Raw genomic sequence first — 15,482 nt, forward strand, 5'->3', positions numbered from 1 at the left:
CGACATTCTACTCTATCTAGATGGCATTATTGTGTTTAGTAAAAAAGTTGAAGAACAAGAAGAGAAGCTTCAAAATGTGTTTGATAGGCTCCGCACACATGGCCTTAAGCTGAAGAGGTCAAAACGTCAATTCTTCAAGAAAGAAGTTCAATACTTTGGACATCATGTTTCAGCAGATGGAGTGAAAACCGACCAAGAAAAAGTAGCAGCGGTAGAGAACTGGCCGGTTCCGAAAGAAAAGAGGGTGCCACTTCCTTGGTTTTACTGGCTATTACCGACGTTTCATAAAAGACTATGCAAGTATCGGCAGACGAGAATTCAATGCGAAACAGAAAAGAATGTACTAGGTAACTGTCTACGACGAAAAGATACAAAAGAAAGTTTTTTATTACCGCCGTCAAATAATTAACACATTATCAATAATGGGACAGTCCTACAGGTATCTTTGCCACATGAGGAAATTAAACAAGAACAGAGGAGAAACAAGATCACTTCTACTTGAGAGTGAGGATAAGCTGAGTGATCGGCGTATGCAACAAGAATCCCGGCAAGTACGGAATATTTTATCAAAATTGGATAATCTAAAGTTCGACAATGGAGTGATGATCCAGAGTCCCAATCTCAACACACACGATTTATCATTACCAGTTACTGCCCTGTGAAAGTAATTCGACAGTTGCATGATATTATGGGTCATTAAGGCTTTGAAAGAACACTCGATTTAGTTCAAAGGTGTTGTTTCTGGCCAGGATTAAGAGGCGAGGTCCGCGAACACATCAACCAATGTGAAAGATGTGTGCTTAGAAAGACCGCAGAACCCAAGGCTAGAGCTCCTCTAAGTAATATAAATAACCACCCGAATTGGTTTGCATCGACTTTTGAACAGTTGAAATGTCACGTGGGGGCATAGAAGATGTACTGGTTTTGACAGACCACTTCACAAGATACGCCCAAGCATATCCAACGAGCAATCAGACGGCGCACACTGTCTTTTTTTATTCATTATGGTCCCTGTTTTATAAATCCAATTTGTTTTTAAAAAAAAGGTAACAGTATGACTAGTAACCAACAAAATGCTGCAGCGGATTCATCGCTGGATCCATCAATACCTGATCCGATTTCTACAAACACACCTATAATGCCGGAACTTAGTATCCAAGGACAACCAAGGCGACCACGACCAAGACTTCTCAGATCCACTACACCGAGGAGTGGTGCAGTAAACAGCCCAGAGATGGCAACAGACGTCAGCGTAGTTCAACCAGGGACATTGCCCTTGTTGTTGGCTGACATTGATCCACCATTGGATACTGTACCAAGAGTGTATCAGATAAAGAGTGTTCCCACATTTACTGGGAGGGATAAGGATGGATTAAAGGTGGAAGACTGGGTTAGAGATATAAAGTATCTGTTACGATCCAAGGGTTATTCTGCACCACTTCCCCAATTCCATGAGATTGTAAGACACACTGAGGATCGGGCCCGTGACTTTGTATTGAACTTGGAGAGTAGGGGTCCAGACCTAATGACACCTGATGCTGCCCTGAAAGAACTGGTCAGAGAGTATTGGGGACTTGAACTTTATTGTGTCACCTATAGCAGCTTTTTATGCCCGTTTTCAGCAGTCCACTGAAACGCCAAGAGACTATGCAATTGCGCTCGAAGCTCTTTTACGCCAAGTATGTGGCCAACTCAAGTCACAAAATTCTGTCGAACTGATGGATCGAGATGGGGTTTTATGAACCCAGTTTATGTATGGCCTGCGAGATGTAAATGTAAAGAATCGGCTGGCTCCGATGCACCCATGGCACATGACATTTGCAGCTTTACGGGAAGAACTACACATCATCTCCTATGAATTGGCACATAACCGTGATCAGACAGACAGACTGTAGCAAGACCTAAAGACAGTGTTGCAAAGAGCGAAGTGAAATCAATACCAACCACGGATATAAACCTCGAAATATTAGAACGGTTAAAGGCTTTAGATGGTACGCATTCAAGGAATCGAAAACAAGCCAGAAAGTTATGACAGACCTCGGGCACAACCTCGCAGGAACGCCTGCTTCAAATGCGGCAAGATTGGTCATTTCGCCAGAAACTGTAATCCGACTAACAATCGCCCCGCATCAATGTGACACAGCAGCAACAACAGACTTACTTCGAACACCAGACACCTTTTCAGCCACAAAGTGTAAACTCCTACCAGACCGGCAATCATGGTGTACAAATAACACAGCAGCTGCGACAACAAGTTTACTTTGAACATCAGATTCCATTCCAGCCACAAGGCCCTTTCCAACAATTTGGCCGACCATGGTATCCCACTAATCAACAGCTTCCAGTAAATCAACAAGCCGACCTGAAACAGCTGCTGCCAGCCATCAGCTTTCTTTAAACGGGTATGAACTGCAGACGACGGGCTATCTGTTGGTATGAATTTGTGCCCAAACAAATCAATAGAGGGATTAATCGGTCCAGTGAATGAAGCTATTGTATCCATATCTGGTCAACTTTGTAATGCTCTTTTAGATACAGGTTCACAAGTTACAACCATCACTGCAGATTTCGTCAATGATCACCCAACTTTAAAGATCTAAAAGCTACAGCTAGTTGCTGTGAACATTGAATGGGCTGGAGGTCAGTTAGTAGCCCACCATGGTGTTCTGCTCATCAACTTGGAAGTACTGGGAGTAGAGTTGGAGGCGGTTCCGGTACTGGTTGTACCATCAAGATGAAGATGCCCTGTTTCATTGGAACGAATGTGATATGGCCAACTACATGGTCAGTATGGACGGTCATTCATGGAAATCATTCGGGAGAAATCTACTACATGGTTTGCAGCTTACCAGTCTCTAAAGGGTGATGGGATGGACTGACTGACTGACTGACTCTGAGGTTATACAGATTATACTGTGTAAACTCCTCGAAATGAAAAAAAGCCGAACCACACCTTACCACCCACAGGGGAATGGCATGACTGAGCGGTTCAACTCTACATTACTCAATATGTTGGGAACGCATCAGCCTCATCAGAAACCTCGGTGGCGTGACCATGTAGAGGCCATGACACACGCCTATTGTTCCACGCATTCATCAACTCAGTTCACCCCATTTTTTCTGTTTATAATGCGTGAACCGAGAGTGTCTTTAGAGTAGAACCTTTTGAACTTTTTGAACTAGAGACTGATGGAGAGGAACTCACTGACACAAATGAAGTTGATTTCATCCATTGACTCAGATACCAACTTCGTCCATTGACTCAGATACCAACTTCGTCCATTGACTCAGATACCAACTTCGTCCATTGACTCAGATACCAACTTCGTCCATTGACTCAGATACCAACTTCGTCCATTGACTCAGATACCAACTTCGTCCATTGACTCAGATACCAATTTCGTCCATTGACTCAGATACCAACTTCGTCCATTGACTCAGATACCAACTTCAAGAAGCTTACGACTTAGCAGCGATGCATACAAAGGCTGCAAGACAGAAGCAGAAAAATGCGTACAACAAAACGTTGATTTGAACGTTGGAGACTCTGTTTTAGTTGCTAACAAGTCATTGCGTGGCCGTAATAAACTGAGGGAAAGATGGGAGGAAACACCATATACCATTATTCATCACATCCAAGGTCAGTCCACATTCACTGTGCACCGAGATGATGATGGCAGAGAGCAAACTGTTCACCGCAACCATGTACCTTTGAAAAATTTGATAGTGATGGTAGTAGTTGCAACAATGCACCAGAGTCTCCTTCAACTGATGATGATGATCCAGAAGTTTACAGAACGAATGCAACTGACTTGATTCCTCTTCCTGCTGAATTTTGTACTCACTCCCCCACTACTAACATTACGGATAGGGATGGGCACTGCAGTAATTATTTTGCCAAAAGGGTTAGAGAATGGGAAACTAATGCTGTTTTTTCTCGTAAATAAGAATGTCTTTATAATTTTTATCTATAATTATGTCGTTGGGACAACATCGCTCTTAAGCTGGGGTGGGTGTGAAGGTACCTGTACATGTATTAAATGTATTTTCTGTAGATAGGTTACACGGCCTAATTTTTTAAACATTTTATATCTTTCATTTTATAAAATTATGTTAGTATGGTATGTTAGTATGGTATGTCATATGTAATGTTGTTAGGGAACGATTTAAGCTGTGGTGAATGTGAGGGTGTAAATTGTACACCTCCGCATAGAAGAAATAGGGTGGGACAATTTACATGTTAGTCCAGTTTTATGACACTGGTTAATAAAATAAATAAATAAATAGTGTTACATAAATAATTATTATCACGGTCCAATATGGCATTTTTAATGTATGGGTAAATAATGTGTTAAACGGAATAATCTGCACCCATTCTGCGTCTTCGTCAGAGAATGGTAAGCTTGGGATGATACCTGATACATCCTCTCTCCTTCGGATGCTTGCATCGACTAGACGTATATTTGCCTAGCCTGTTAAACAATTTAATTATTTTTCTTTTTGTTGAGAGCACATCGTTTGATCTTGATGTAATCAATCTTGTTCCTGTTTGCTGCTAGCGACGGCTGCAGTGTTGTGTTGGGTTTTAGCTTCTTTTCTGTTATTAAAAAATTGCGATTAAACTGGAATCAGGTCTTTTCTATTATGTGTCAGTGATCATTATTTGCTCTCCCACAAGCTAGTCAAACACCAACGGACACAATCCGAAGGCACACACACAACTGGTTGCAGAATTGGTTGTACAAGCCTTACTATGGACTGTCCTGTATAAAATAAATGCAAGGCTGTGTAGAGAAAAGACACATGGTGGTTTATCTGAAAAAAGATTATACTGTATTGCTATAGAGTTCCCCTTACAGTTAGATTTCAGTAGCAGGCATATCATTCATGGCAGATGTTCTGCTATGGCAGCCAAAACATGGGCCTGCAAAACAAGGAAGAGCAGCACTCACAAACATTGATGTACTAGAGACAGATACTGGTATGCAGAGAGAAGAACTAGTTGTCACAATGGCAGATAGGAAGTTATGGATGAATCCGTCATATAAGTTTGGGTATGTCCCAGACTAAAGTAAGTAGCAGGCATATTTTTTAAGTGATGTCCATTTCCCTTGATAATTTGTAAAAACTACATTCAAACACGCCACGATTCTTCACAATACACCATATAGTATCCAGGTCAACTGTGATGTCATAATCTAAATGCTGAAACAAAACAAAAAATTAAATCAGATAAAAAAAAATTATCAATATGATAAAGATCGCCTCGTTTTTTAAGAGTTTACCCAATATTAGGAAGCTATCGTTTGGCGATAATCGACGAATAAGTACAAGCTAGGTTATGTAAATTGATATGTCTTTAATTGGACCTAGAAACCACCAAACCTGTTGAGGTAGAGAGCTATAATAATGCACATTATGACTTCCCGGCATCCTCACAATAAACTTCTACAATTATCCCCATGGAAATTAGGCCTATAGACTACCAAAAAAAGTGTAAAATACCCTTTTTTCTATGACATCAACTTTTTAACCTGCTGAACTGTTTCAACTTTTTCAGTTCAGCAGGTTAAAATGCTGATGTCAACTGTCTCAAAACCCTGGTAGAGAGTCCAGTTTGGAGAGTTGTAATTGTTCTTTAATCTTACTCCAATGACAGTCAATGTCCATTCCAGTAAATGGAAATGTTTTAGTAAAATTCAATGATTATTTAAATCTTCAGTGATTTGTATGAACCCTGTATGATTTTTAAAAAGAAACCGGTTTATTTAGCATAACTGCTTTTAACGACAATATTAATCAAAATCAAAATTCTGTTACCTCTTCCCATCTTCCTTCTAATGTAACGACCTTATACATCTCGCCTGTGTCATTGTCATGGTAACAGACATGACCTTTATGGTCTTCATCTGTGATGACAACAATTAATAAATCTAGCTCGTTTTCATGTTCAACGCCTTTCAAAGTCTAAACAAAAAATACTTGTACTATAATTCACAGTTCTAAAACATATTTGTGCCCAAAAGCTTTAAAATATGAATAGAATTTACATGCATTAAATTTTACAAATTGGAAATCATGTTATAATATAACCACAATATTGTTTGTGATTTTGTAATATTGATTTATCACTGCTCACACAATAAATTAAATGCCAACCAAAATGTGGTTCATGGTATGGTTTTATTTCTAATCTTCCTTAATACATGTCCAGTACATATGATCCTCATTTTATCTTGACCTCTCCCTGACCTTATGGTCTATACCATTCTATGTGCAATTATAAATTTACCTCAAGTCCAGGCCAAGCGACTAATGATGAATCAAAGACCCTTGGTGTGACTACTCTTCCAGAGGATGTGAAAGTTGGCCCTGGCGATCTTTGTGTTGCATTGTTAATCATGTTAATATTAAATAATTCTACCACTTCTGAATTTGTTGAAGATTGTTTCATTTTTAACATTCTGTAAAATAAAACACATTCATTTTGTCCTTTTCTAAGCTCTATAATACACTACAGTACAGGTCCACCTCAAATAATTAGAGACCCCTCCAATTAAAGACTGCTGTACCACGGCCCTGGATGATCACATTTTCTTAATCTTTAAGTGTTCCCTCAAGTCAAAGACTCCCTCTAGAGATCAGAGACCATGGTTTGGGTGGACCCAACAGAACATTTTCTTTTAAATTGTTCTACTAATTAAACACCATTAAAAATAATCTTTTGACAATTTTGCATTTTTAAGGGTAGAACAGAAATTGACATTTTGAAAAAAAAATCCAAAGACAAAACTGCAGATTTTGAAATACACACAAACATGATAGACAAGCCAACATTTGCCATCACTCTTTGGGATTTAATTTCCCTCTAAATAGGATAATTTAAAACTACTTCTAGTGCCAGTCTTTATTTGAAAGGATTCTAAACAGAGATCAGTACCAAAAAAAGTGGATTCCTGTAGTTTTATTGGATTTGGAGGAAGACCTGCAGTTTGATAAAAACGTTTCTAAGCTCATCAAAAACAGGTGTGTAGAACGAGCAATCAAAACTTTCAAGAAAACTTAAATCTGCAAATTTATCATGGACACTAACCTCATCTTGTTTGGTCCAGTGTGTATAATCCTTCCCGATTCATCCCAGTGAAACCAAGCTTTCTCCCCTGTATATGTAGGATCCTGAACTAGATTTAATCTCCCATTGATGGCCTAGAAAACAATGTCATTGACATCACATTTTACATTTTAAAAGAAAAATGGTCCAGCATTGATCGTTGGAATGGTGTTATACAAACGAAAATTATTTGTTATTATAAAGCATAAAGCTCTGTCTACATTATAAAACTAGTTTGACAAATAAAGTGCCCAAATATGTTATTCATATGCCCACATATGGTAGTAATATGACATTACCTGTACAGCCCCATTAGAGAATGTATTCATTTTTACCCGAAGTTTTTCAAAACTTCGGGTAAATGTCACTTAACCTCCTACTGTGACATGTGTTTATATAAGTCCAACTTTGATAGACAGGTCGTTAAACCTTTTGATCATTGGCCGACTTCTGCTAGTTTTTGCCTGACCATTGACCTTGCATACTGAAGAATGTACCTTTTCCTAATCAATCAATTACAAGAGAGCTAATAAAATCACAGGGGTATAATAGGATTCAGGTCATTAATCACATGTTTAGTTGATTTATCTGATAAGGATTTTGACCAAAAAGTTCTAATGGGGATGTACACCTAATGGACATCATTATGTCCATATATGGGCACATAACATTTGTTGTCACATAAAGTTTGATAGTGTAGACAGAACTTAAGTAACTTAAAGGAAATCTGACAGTAACATATCTTACCTCTTTATTATTTTTCATATCAAAAACCGACATATCACCATTATTTGGCATATAAGCAATGATGTAATGCCAGGGAAATCCCCCAATCACCACACAATGTTCCTCACTCTTGGCAACATCAAACAGTACATCAGGGCATTCTGATTATAAGAGATATAAAATCAAATATAAATTTAATTTGTGACACAGGAGTTTTGAACTCGCAATTGTTTGATGCATGTGCATGTGAATGATAACTTTTAAAGCTTGTTTTCCAGAAGTGAATAATATTTACATGAATCAATCAAACTTTCCTGAGTTCTGATTCGTTGTGTTTTTTTTCGTTAAATGAATCTAAGAATATGCATGCGCATATACGGATGCTTTAGATTTGATTGAAGTCACTAAGTGGAAAACATGCTAAAGACTTAGACGTAGAGGCCCAGGCTATAATAACACTCACGATGATGGGATTATTCTCATTCAAAAGGAGACCTAACATAAATTATCATTTACAGTGGTGGATCCAGAAATTTCACATAAAGCTGGAGGTAAAAAAGTATAAAAATAGAAATATGTATATATTAACTATAATTAGTAATATGAATTTAGTACTAACAAAGACACCAGCCTTGTAAAGGCGCTTTTCAAATGTAGTTTCACACACCTTTAAAATGTTACAGCTTTCACAATACTTTTTTAAGGTCACTACCATTTTTAAAACTATTGTTCTTTTTAGTATACCAAAGTTTTAAAACAATCCCATCAAAAACAAATGAAAGCCGTGATTGTAGGCTTTCGTTTTTTGCCAAGTCTACCAATGGTCTAAATATGTCAAAGGATGTTGATATTTTGGATCCGATTTTGTCTGATTTGAACTTTGACCTTCAGAACCTACTGTATATTCTTACCTGTTATTCTCACATTACAAGGGACTCCTATTGGACGCTCTCCTACAACATCATCTTCATATATGTCACCTAACTTGATGTTTTTAGTAGTAAACTAAAAAAAATATAATAATTCATTTCGAATTGATCAGAGTACTAAAATAACTAAGTAAAGCTTGACATAATATTCAGAATTAGCCACTACCGCACTTAACTAAAATCAAAGATTTTACGAGGCTTTTATGAGGTTAATTTGGATATTCTGCTAATTTTGGTCACAGTGCCTGCACATGCGATGCTATTCACAGTTTTGTTCAACCGAAGGTCAACGCAACTCAACTGCTCTCATGTCACAACTGTGCGTTACTTTGACTTACTGCAAGTTGCCTTCTGTTGCTTAGAGCGTGCATGTTAATTTATGGCTGGGCCAACGCTATTCAATCAAAGTTATGAAAGCAACTCAGTATCTCATGTCATTGAGTTGCGTTCTGTTACTCGGAGTGCTCATGTCAACCTGTCGAATTGAATTCCATGTAGAACATTTTAGCCAACCTTAACATATAAGTATACTTACTCTTTCTAGTAATCTTGGAAAGCTATAAAAACATATTCGTCCTTTCCGATGATAAGAGATTAATTTATTTTCTGAAATATTTACATCTAAAACATCATTTCCAAATATCTAGTGAACAGAATCAAAAAATCTATAAAATAAGCTTAACTCTAAATAAAAAGACAGATCACATAATGATCATTAAAATAAAGAAAAAGGGAAAATATCTAAAATAAACAAGTAATAATAATTATTTGGTGCATGTTGATTAAAATTAATGTGTTTTGTGACTATTTTATTTTGTCAAAAGTTGCTAAATTATAGATTTGCAAAAAACACCATAAAGTACAATACAACAGATGTTACCTTTTTATTTATTTCAAACATGGCAATTAGTTGAAATGGGTAAACTTGAAAAACAGCTAAGGCCAACCACGACACCTGGCCACCATCCTCCTAAATAACAAAGAATGGATTATATTGCTAGGATGAAAAGAAATCCATGTACTGTATTGAAATAATTACACTGTTACTTTCAGACTAGGGGTCATAGCAAAGAAATTGTATGCAGTAGAATTTCTCCTTTGAGACACCCCTTAGGAGGAGACACCCCTTAGGAGGCACTCCTATCAAGGGGAAATTTTTGTGGGTTTAAGAATGTGTTCCCTTAATATGGGTTTCTAATAGTGAATTGCAATGTAATCACAGCTTAAAAATTGATTTACTGTGTAGAGAGATACCGATTTTAGAATATTCTAGTATGGCTTGTCTTCCTCAGTTTGTTGGTGATTCAATTCCCCCAGAAAAAGATCAGTAAAGAGCCACAAAATTTGCTGTTGAAATTAAATCTCAACCATACAGTGACCGCATGAAATTTATGAAACTGGCATCTTTAGCATTTCGAAGAAAGAGGTCTTGCTGCTTACAGATTTTTAGAATGATAAAAAAGTATGATAATGTTAATCCGGGTGTCTTTTTTGAATTAGCACCATCTACTATAACTAGAGGCCACAATTTTTAAATTTAAAAAAGTTCAAGTAAAATCAAAACACAGACAGAAATTCTTTACAATGTCTGCAGTAAATGATTGGAATAGTTTGCCATATCATATAGTAATGCATACTTTTGAAACACACTGGAAAACCCACAACCTAAAGTTTGAGCCATATAACCAAGATGTTCAAAGAGGGACTCCAAACCTTAACAGGTTTATAGTCTAAAGGTCAAGGTAAATCAAGGTAAAATTATGGCTACATCAGATTGGCCAAGAAGATTTTTGTTTGAATTTAAGTCTATGTCTGTGTTGAGAATGTCAATGTGAGAACAGTCTAATTGTGTGAAGTGAAATTGAAAGGTTCCTACTATGAAAATAGGATTCATTTTCAATCCAACACAGAGGTTTGCTGCTTAAGATGCACCAATAAAAAGGCTTTTCTGTTCTTGTGTTGATTGGATCTAGCAACTGTAAAATTAGAATGACAATTAAAAATCTATCATAGTTTAAATAAATTTAAATACTAACATTTTTAAAGTTTGTAGACTTGATGACGACAGTTTCCAATATCTCATCCCATGACAAATATCTAGAAGATAACAAAAAAATTGTTTAGTTAAAACGGTTTTATTTTATTCTCATTTTAGGAATCCACATGGAGTATATTCCACTGATTACTAGTGTTTCCTCACCATACAATAAGAGAGTAGTAGTCAATACCGTATTCACTTTTCTATCGGTTGTAGCACTTGCAACATCCGACTGCACCACCCTTTCGCAATGCAAAATCGTGTGTGATTTATACAATTGTTATTTATTTTTTCAAATCTCCACTGAAGCATATCGAAAAAAATTCCACAGGTTAGTCCAAGTTCATTCGTACAAACCAATAATCACAAAATGTTTTCAACATGCTAGTTTTTCCGTCTTTTTTCCAAAAAAATATATTCTATTTTAAAAAATGTGAAAATCCTTTGCTTTTTTCTACCCGAAATTAATAAGTAGGCTAGTAAGAGTCTATAGGCTGAAAGTTCTATCTATAATTATGGAGAAAAGACTACTGTACAAGTTTTTTATTTCTACTCCTAGCCATGTGTCTATAAACTCAAGAGTAACAACATGTCTGTATATGATTGGCAATTGGGAGTTAATAACAACTGAATCACCACCGATTACGATTTACTATATCACAATGTAATGCACGTCTCAATTGGGTATAGTTGTAAATTTAGCAATTGTATAAAACATACTTAAATTTATATTTTCTTGACAAGTAAACAGATTGTAAAACTTCGCCAGTGTCAAGATGAACTCTTTGTAGCAGATTGTTTGAAGTTAGAACTAGAAGATGAGGTTGATAACCTTGGAACTTTATCATACTTGGTTCAAGGTTGTCCTAAAATAAATGCATGACAGATTAGTGAGTTTCAAATTTGCTATGACAGACAGCCTAGCAACAAGTTAGACTATGTCAATTGATTTGTCGTCAGTTGTTGTCTGGACCTAGAAATCATTAAAACTGTGTGGAGTAGGGAACATAGTTAGGTTGTCACAAGCTCTCTATAGTGCTGGCAAGGCCGTAGCGAGAGGTTAAAATCAATTTAAATGTTTTATAAATTTTTGACACAAAATAACTTCTAGTATCTACTGTACCACATTCACACTGCATAGTAATGCATTTTTATACTCTACTCCTTGATTTGCAGACTTTTTGTACAACAAGCCTGGAAATCCATTGAAGCCATTACTGAAAACAAACAAAAAGAATACTGTACTAGATTATTTCTTATACTTTTTTTTTAAAGAAGACTTTTCTCTTTTTTTCTGTTTTTAAACATAAATTCTTGCTAAAACCTACTACTAATATAAACAAAATTCAACTAAACAAACACATTTGCATAAGAGAGGCAGGTCTAAGGGTTAGACAATGTGTGACCAGTTGATTAAGAATTTTGTTTTCAATTTTTTAATGCCCATATCCAAAAAACCAAAAAAAAGTTTTTTTTTTCATTTGTTTTGGTTAGCGTTGGACTATTTATTTATGGCATATTTCAGACCTTTATCATTTGACTATTAAACTATAAAGGTTTTTTTAATGTGAAGCATACCTATTTTTCAACATAATAATCGGTTCTTACCAAGCATAACATGTTTTGTAATTGTCCAAATACAATCTTTTTCTGGAATAAAAAAGACTGTGATTTAAGCCTATTTTCCAACATTTCACATAGAAAATTACTGCATTTTCACCGCAACAGTTTGGTGAGCTTTTCAATTTCGCATTTTTGCTCATGAATGACGTGATGACACATTTTTTGAGCTCTTGTTGATTGTGCAATTTTTCGCTTCAAATAAAAAAACTCAAGGAATTGATTTAAAAGAAAGGGATTTAAAAGATAGAAACATGAAAACGCATGCATAAATAAGCTGACGCATGCGATTTGCGCTTCAAATTCATCTAGTGTTAAACAGGCTTTATTAAACTGTGTATTAATCTATTGTAATGAATTGGAAAGTTTTCTGAAGTATTTTTTATTATATTGGTGGCGCATTAAGTCGCATTTCATAGGCCTTTGTTTTGCTTTCGCAACACCCTCGCCTGACAGCAGGTGGATTTTTCTATCTACTTTTGCATCTTTTATAACAAGAATGAATTTGCACGAATTCAGGATTTCCTAACTAACTAGTTGTCAAAATAATCAGACAAATAAAATAATAAGGTCTATATTATTGAATGGATACTTACTCCTCATACAAAATATGGGATCTTGATTGAATTTGCCATACTTTCTTGTATTTAGCAGATTTCTACAACAAAATATAATCTACATCATTAAGTCAAAGAAGCTTTAATCATGGAGCTATAAATATTATAGCTCCATGTTTGCTTTAATAATTGTGCAGTAGGCATATCTAAATTCAAATAAAATGATACTCCAAAGTCCTCACTAGGCCTACTACAGCTACTACTAGCACAACTATACTATTACAATACTATAGCAGTAGGCCTTGTATTAATAATATACTATTCATTAGGCCTAGAGAGCATTACAAACCATTATACTAAATGATACTATGGAGTATCCTAGCACAACTATTAGGCCTAACTACAAATCTATGGCTATGCTACTTCCAATCAATAATGTCCTCTCTAGGCCTAGGACTAAACCAGAGACTACCCTAGAGCCTAATCTAGATAGGCCTAGGCCTAGTAGATTTGAGTGTGGCGCTGCCTCCTTCCTTCTTTTTTCTAGTTCTAGTAGGCTAGCCTTTCAATTTTCATTGTTCAGTAGGCCTAGCCTAGCTAGTATAGGAGGCCTGCAGGCCTATATATTGTATTGATATTATCAAAATAAAAGGTATTAAAAGGCAATAAGTACCTGTAGTATCAACTTCCTAAGTATCCTACAATTTTTCCGATAATTTCTGCCATTTATTCTTTCTCTTTCAAATATTTGTTTCACTACACTCATCCCGCATGCTTCCTCCAAAAAACAACAGTAGTAGTCCCTGGATTGTTACAGTTGACTGCACACACACAACAAAATAGGAGGAGCTGAGTTTTGGTGCTGCTACTACCCTGGAAAATGGATTGAGAACTACTGGAGATTTAACTTTATATCGTCAACTTTAACTGTGCTGATAAATGAACAAATGTCCATGCTTAAAAATTGCGACTTTTTAAAAATATACATGTTTAATCTACATAATTGAAAAAGGATGAATAAAATAAAAGTTTAAAGTTAAGGTAGGCCTACAGGCATGAATTTTAAATTTAATTTCTGGTTAATTGTAAATCAAATATTTTGTAACAGAAATCAAGACGAAAAAACATGAATTTCCCTTAAAATGGTCAAATACAACATTTGGAAAAATTCTGCTATCAAAACCAGGAAGACCTTTTTCAGTAGTTAGGTAGTTTAACCTATTAAAATATGTTGGATATACGGTGGATTATTTTTGCTATAGCATGAAAATAAAACTCTGAAGTTGTGTAGTTTGTGTACAAAAGAATAGAGATTTTACTGTGCTATTTGAACTATCCTCCCACTGATAAGAAAGTGCTTATATTCAACAAGCTCGTGTAACACAAATAAAATCTCAAACATTATGAAACAGGGGAAACTATAAATTATTGGAATATATGATCAATAGAACCTGGCCTTTAAACAACTCTGTAGTTTAACAGGCCAAAATTATTCACTTTGACTACTAAAACATGTTCATCGTTATGTTCAATTAATTATTGCCTTGTTTTTCGGATGAGATTTAAAGCTATTGGCCAACTTGTTCGAGTAGCTTCTACCGGATAAAATGCAACAGCAAGTACTGGCGAAGATCCAGGGATTTTTTGTTTGCTTCTCGTGGGTAACTATTTTTATTTTTATTTTTTTTTTGGACAATTATAAATAATAATTAATAAAGCACAAAGCACACTGTCAAACAAAGTCATTTCAAGGTTTACAAGGTTTATTTGCATTGTCAGTCGTTAACACATATCTATCAATACATCTGCGTTAATAATTAATGAGCAGTATGGGCATAAATGGACACCGTACAACCATTCCATCTCCATCCGATAACTTGGATACGGCCCTGTCATGTTTGCATGAACAATGTGTATACTAAATACTAAATAAAATATATAAAATGATTATAATTATTCAAAACGTATACATGTGTTCACAATACGTTTGAAAATGTCTATTGGAAACGTCCAAAACACCGATAAATATGGATATAAAACCTTTTGAAAACGTGTTTGTGTTTGGTTTGTGTTTGGTTTGTGTTTGGTAGGATAGGATGCTGCTGTAAATAATTAATGTACATTTGTTACTACATTGTATTGTGATACTGTGTAACGTGTAACCATGACAATTTAGCAACGACATGTATAAACATAAATGGATTCCGCTTAATTACCAAACCACCACCTGGGCTTAATTACTAAACCACCACCTGGAAAGGCTACTTGAAAAGGCTACTCGATAACCAGTCAGGTTGGTGAGCTGGAGTAGCCCTTTAAGTAGCCTCATGGGACAAGTTGCCCTCTGTATGTAAAGACGATAACATAGCTGCAGGCGGAGTGACATTCCCGTTAATACAACATGGCAGTTGTACAGTATGTATGGACAACTCAGTTTCACCTGGCGCAGTATTGGTCTAACCACAAAAAAAAAACATAAAAAAGCATAAATAAGCAGAATA

At 35.8% G+C, this 15,482-nt stretch overlaps 1 protein-coding gene and 2 long non-coding RNA genes across 3 annotated transcripts; all 3 read right to left on the reverse strand.

Annotated features, from left to right (window-relative positions):
• Window positions 1-4,484: 4,484 nt before the first annotated feature.
• LOC140044238 (DDB1- and CUL4-associated factor 17-like) lies at window positions 4,485-9,137 on the reverse strand. Its single transcript, XM_072088716.1, has 9 exons — window positions 9,105-9,137; window positions 8,749-8,842; window positions 7,859-7,998; window positions 7,094-7,206; window positions 6,293-6,464; window positions 5,821-5,967; window positions 5,133-5,205; window positions 4,695-4,784; window positions 4,485-4,597 (listed from the first exon to the last, which is right to left on the reverse strand). The coding sequence occupies exons 1-9, from the start codon at window positions 9,135-9,137 to the stop codon at window positions 4,485-4,487; spliced, it is 975 nt and encodes a 324-aa protein (XP_071944817.1).
• A 1,664-nt stretch (window positions 9,138-10,801) lies between these two features.
• LOC140044967 (uncharacterized) lies at window positions 10,802-12,015 on the reverse strand. The gene is made up of 3 exons (XR_011844511.1): window positions 11,928-12,015; window positions 11,525-11,670; window positions 10,802-10,863 (listed from the first exon to the last, which is right to left on the reverse strand). It is a non-coding gene; the product is annotated as an uncharacterized lncRNA (long non-coding RNA).
• A 397-nt stretch (window positions 12,016-12,412) lies between these two features.
• LOC140044969 (uncharacterized) lies at window positions 12,413-13,745 on the reverse strand. The gene is made up of 3 exons (XR_011844513.1): window positions 13,655-13,745; window positions 13,021-13,082; window positions 12,413-12,454 (listed from the first exon to the last, which is right to left on the reverse strand). It is a non-coding gene; the product is annotated as an uncharacterized lncRNA (long non-coding RNA).
• Between the last annotated feature and the right edge of the window lie 1,737 nt (window positions 13,746-15,482).

Source organism: Antedon mediterranea, chromosome 3 (genome assembly GCF_964355755.1).
Source record: "Antedon mediterranea chromosome 3, ecAntMedi1.1, whole genome shotgun sequence".
Lineage (NCBI taxonomy): Eukaryota > Metazoa > Echinodermata > Crinoidea > Comatulida > Antedonidae > Antedon > Antedon mediterranea.

Coding starts and splice junctions, on each gene's coding strand:
- LOC140044238 (XM_072088716.1), bottom strand. CDS start 9,137: ATGCACGCTCTAAGCAACAGAAGGCAACTTGCA. Junction 8,843..9,104: donor GCAACAGAAGGCAACTTGCA/GTAAGTCAAAGT, acceptor TATTTTTTTTAG/TTTACTACTAAAAACATCAA. Junction 7,999..8,748: donor TTGTAATGTGAGAATAACAG/GTAAGAATATAC, acceptor TCTTATAATCAG/AATGCCCTGATGTACTGTTT.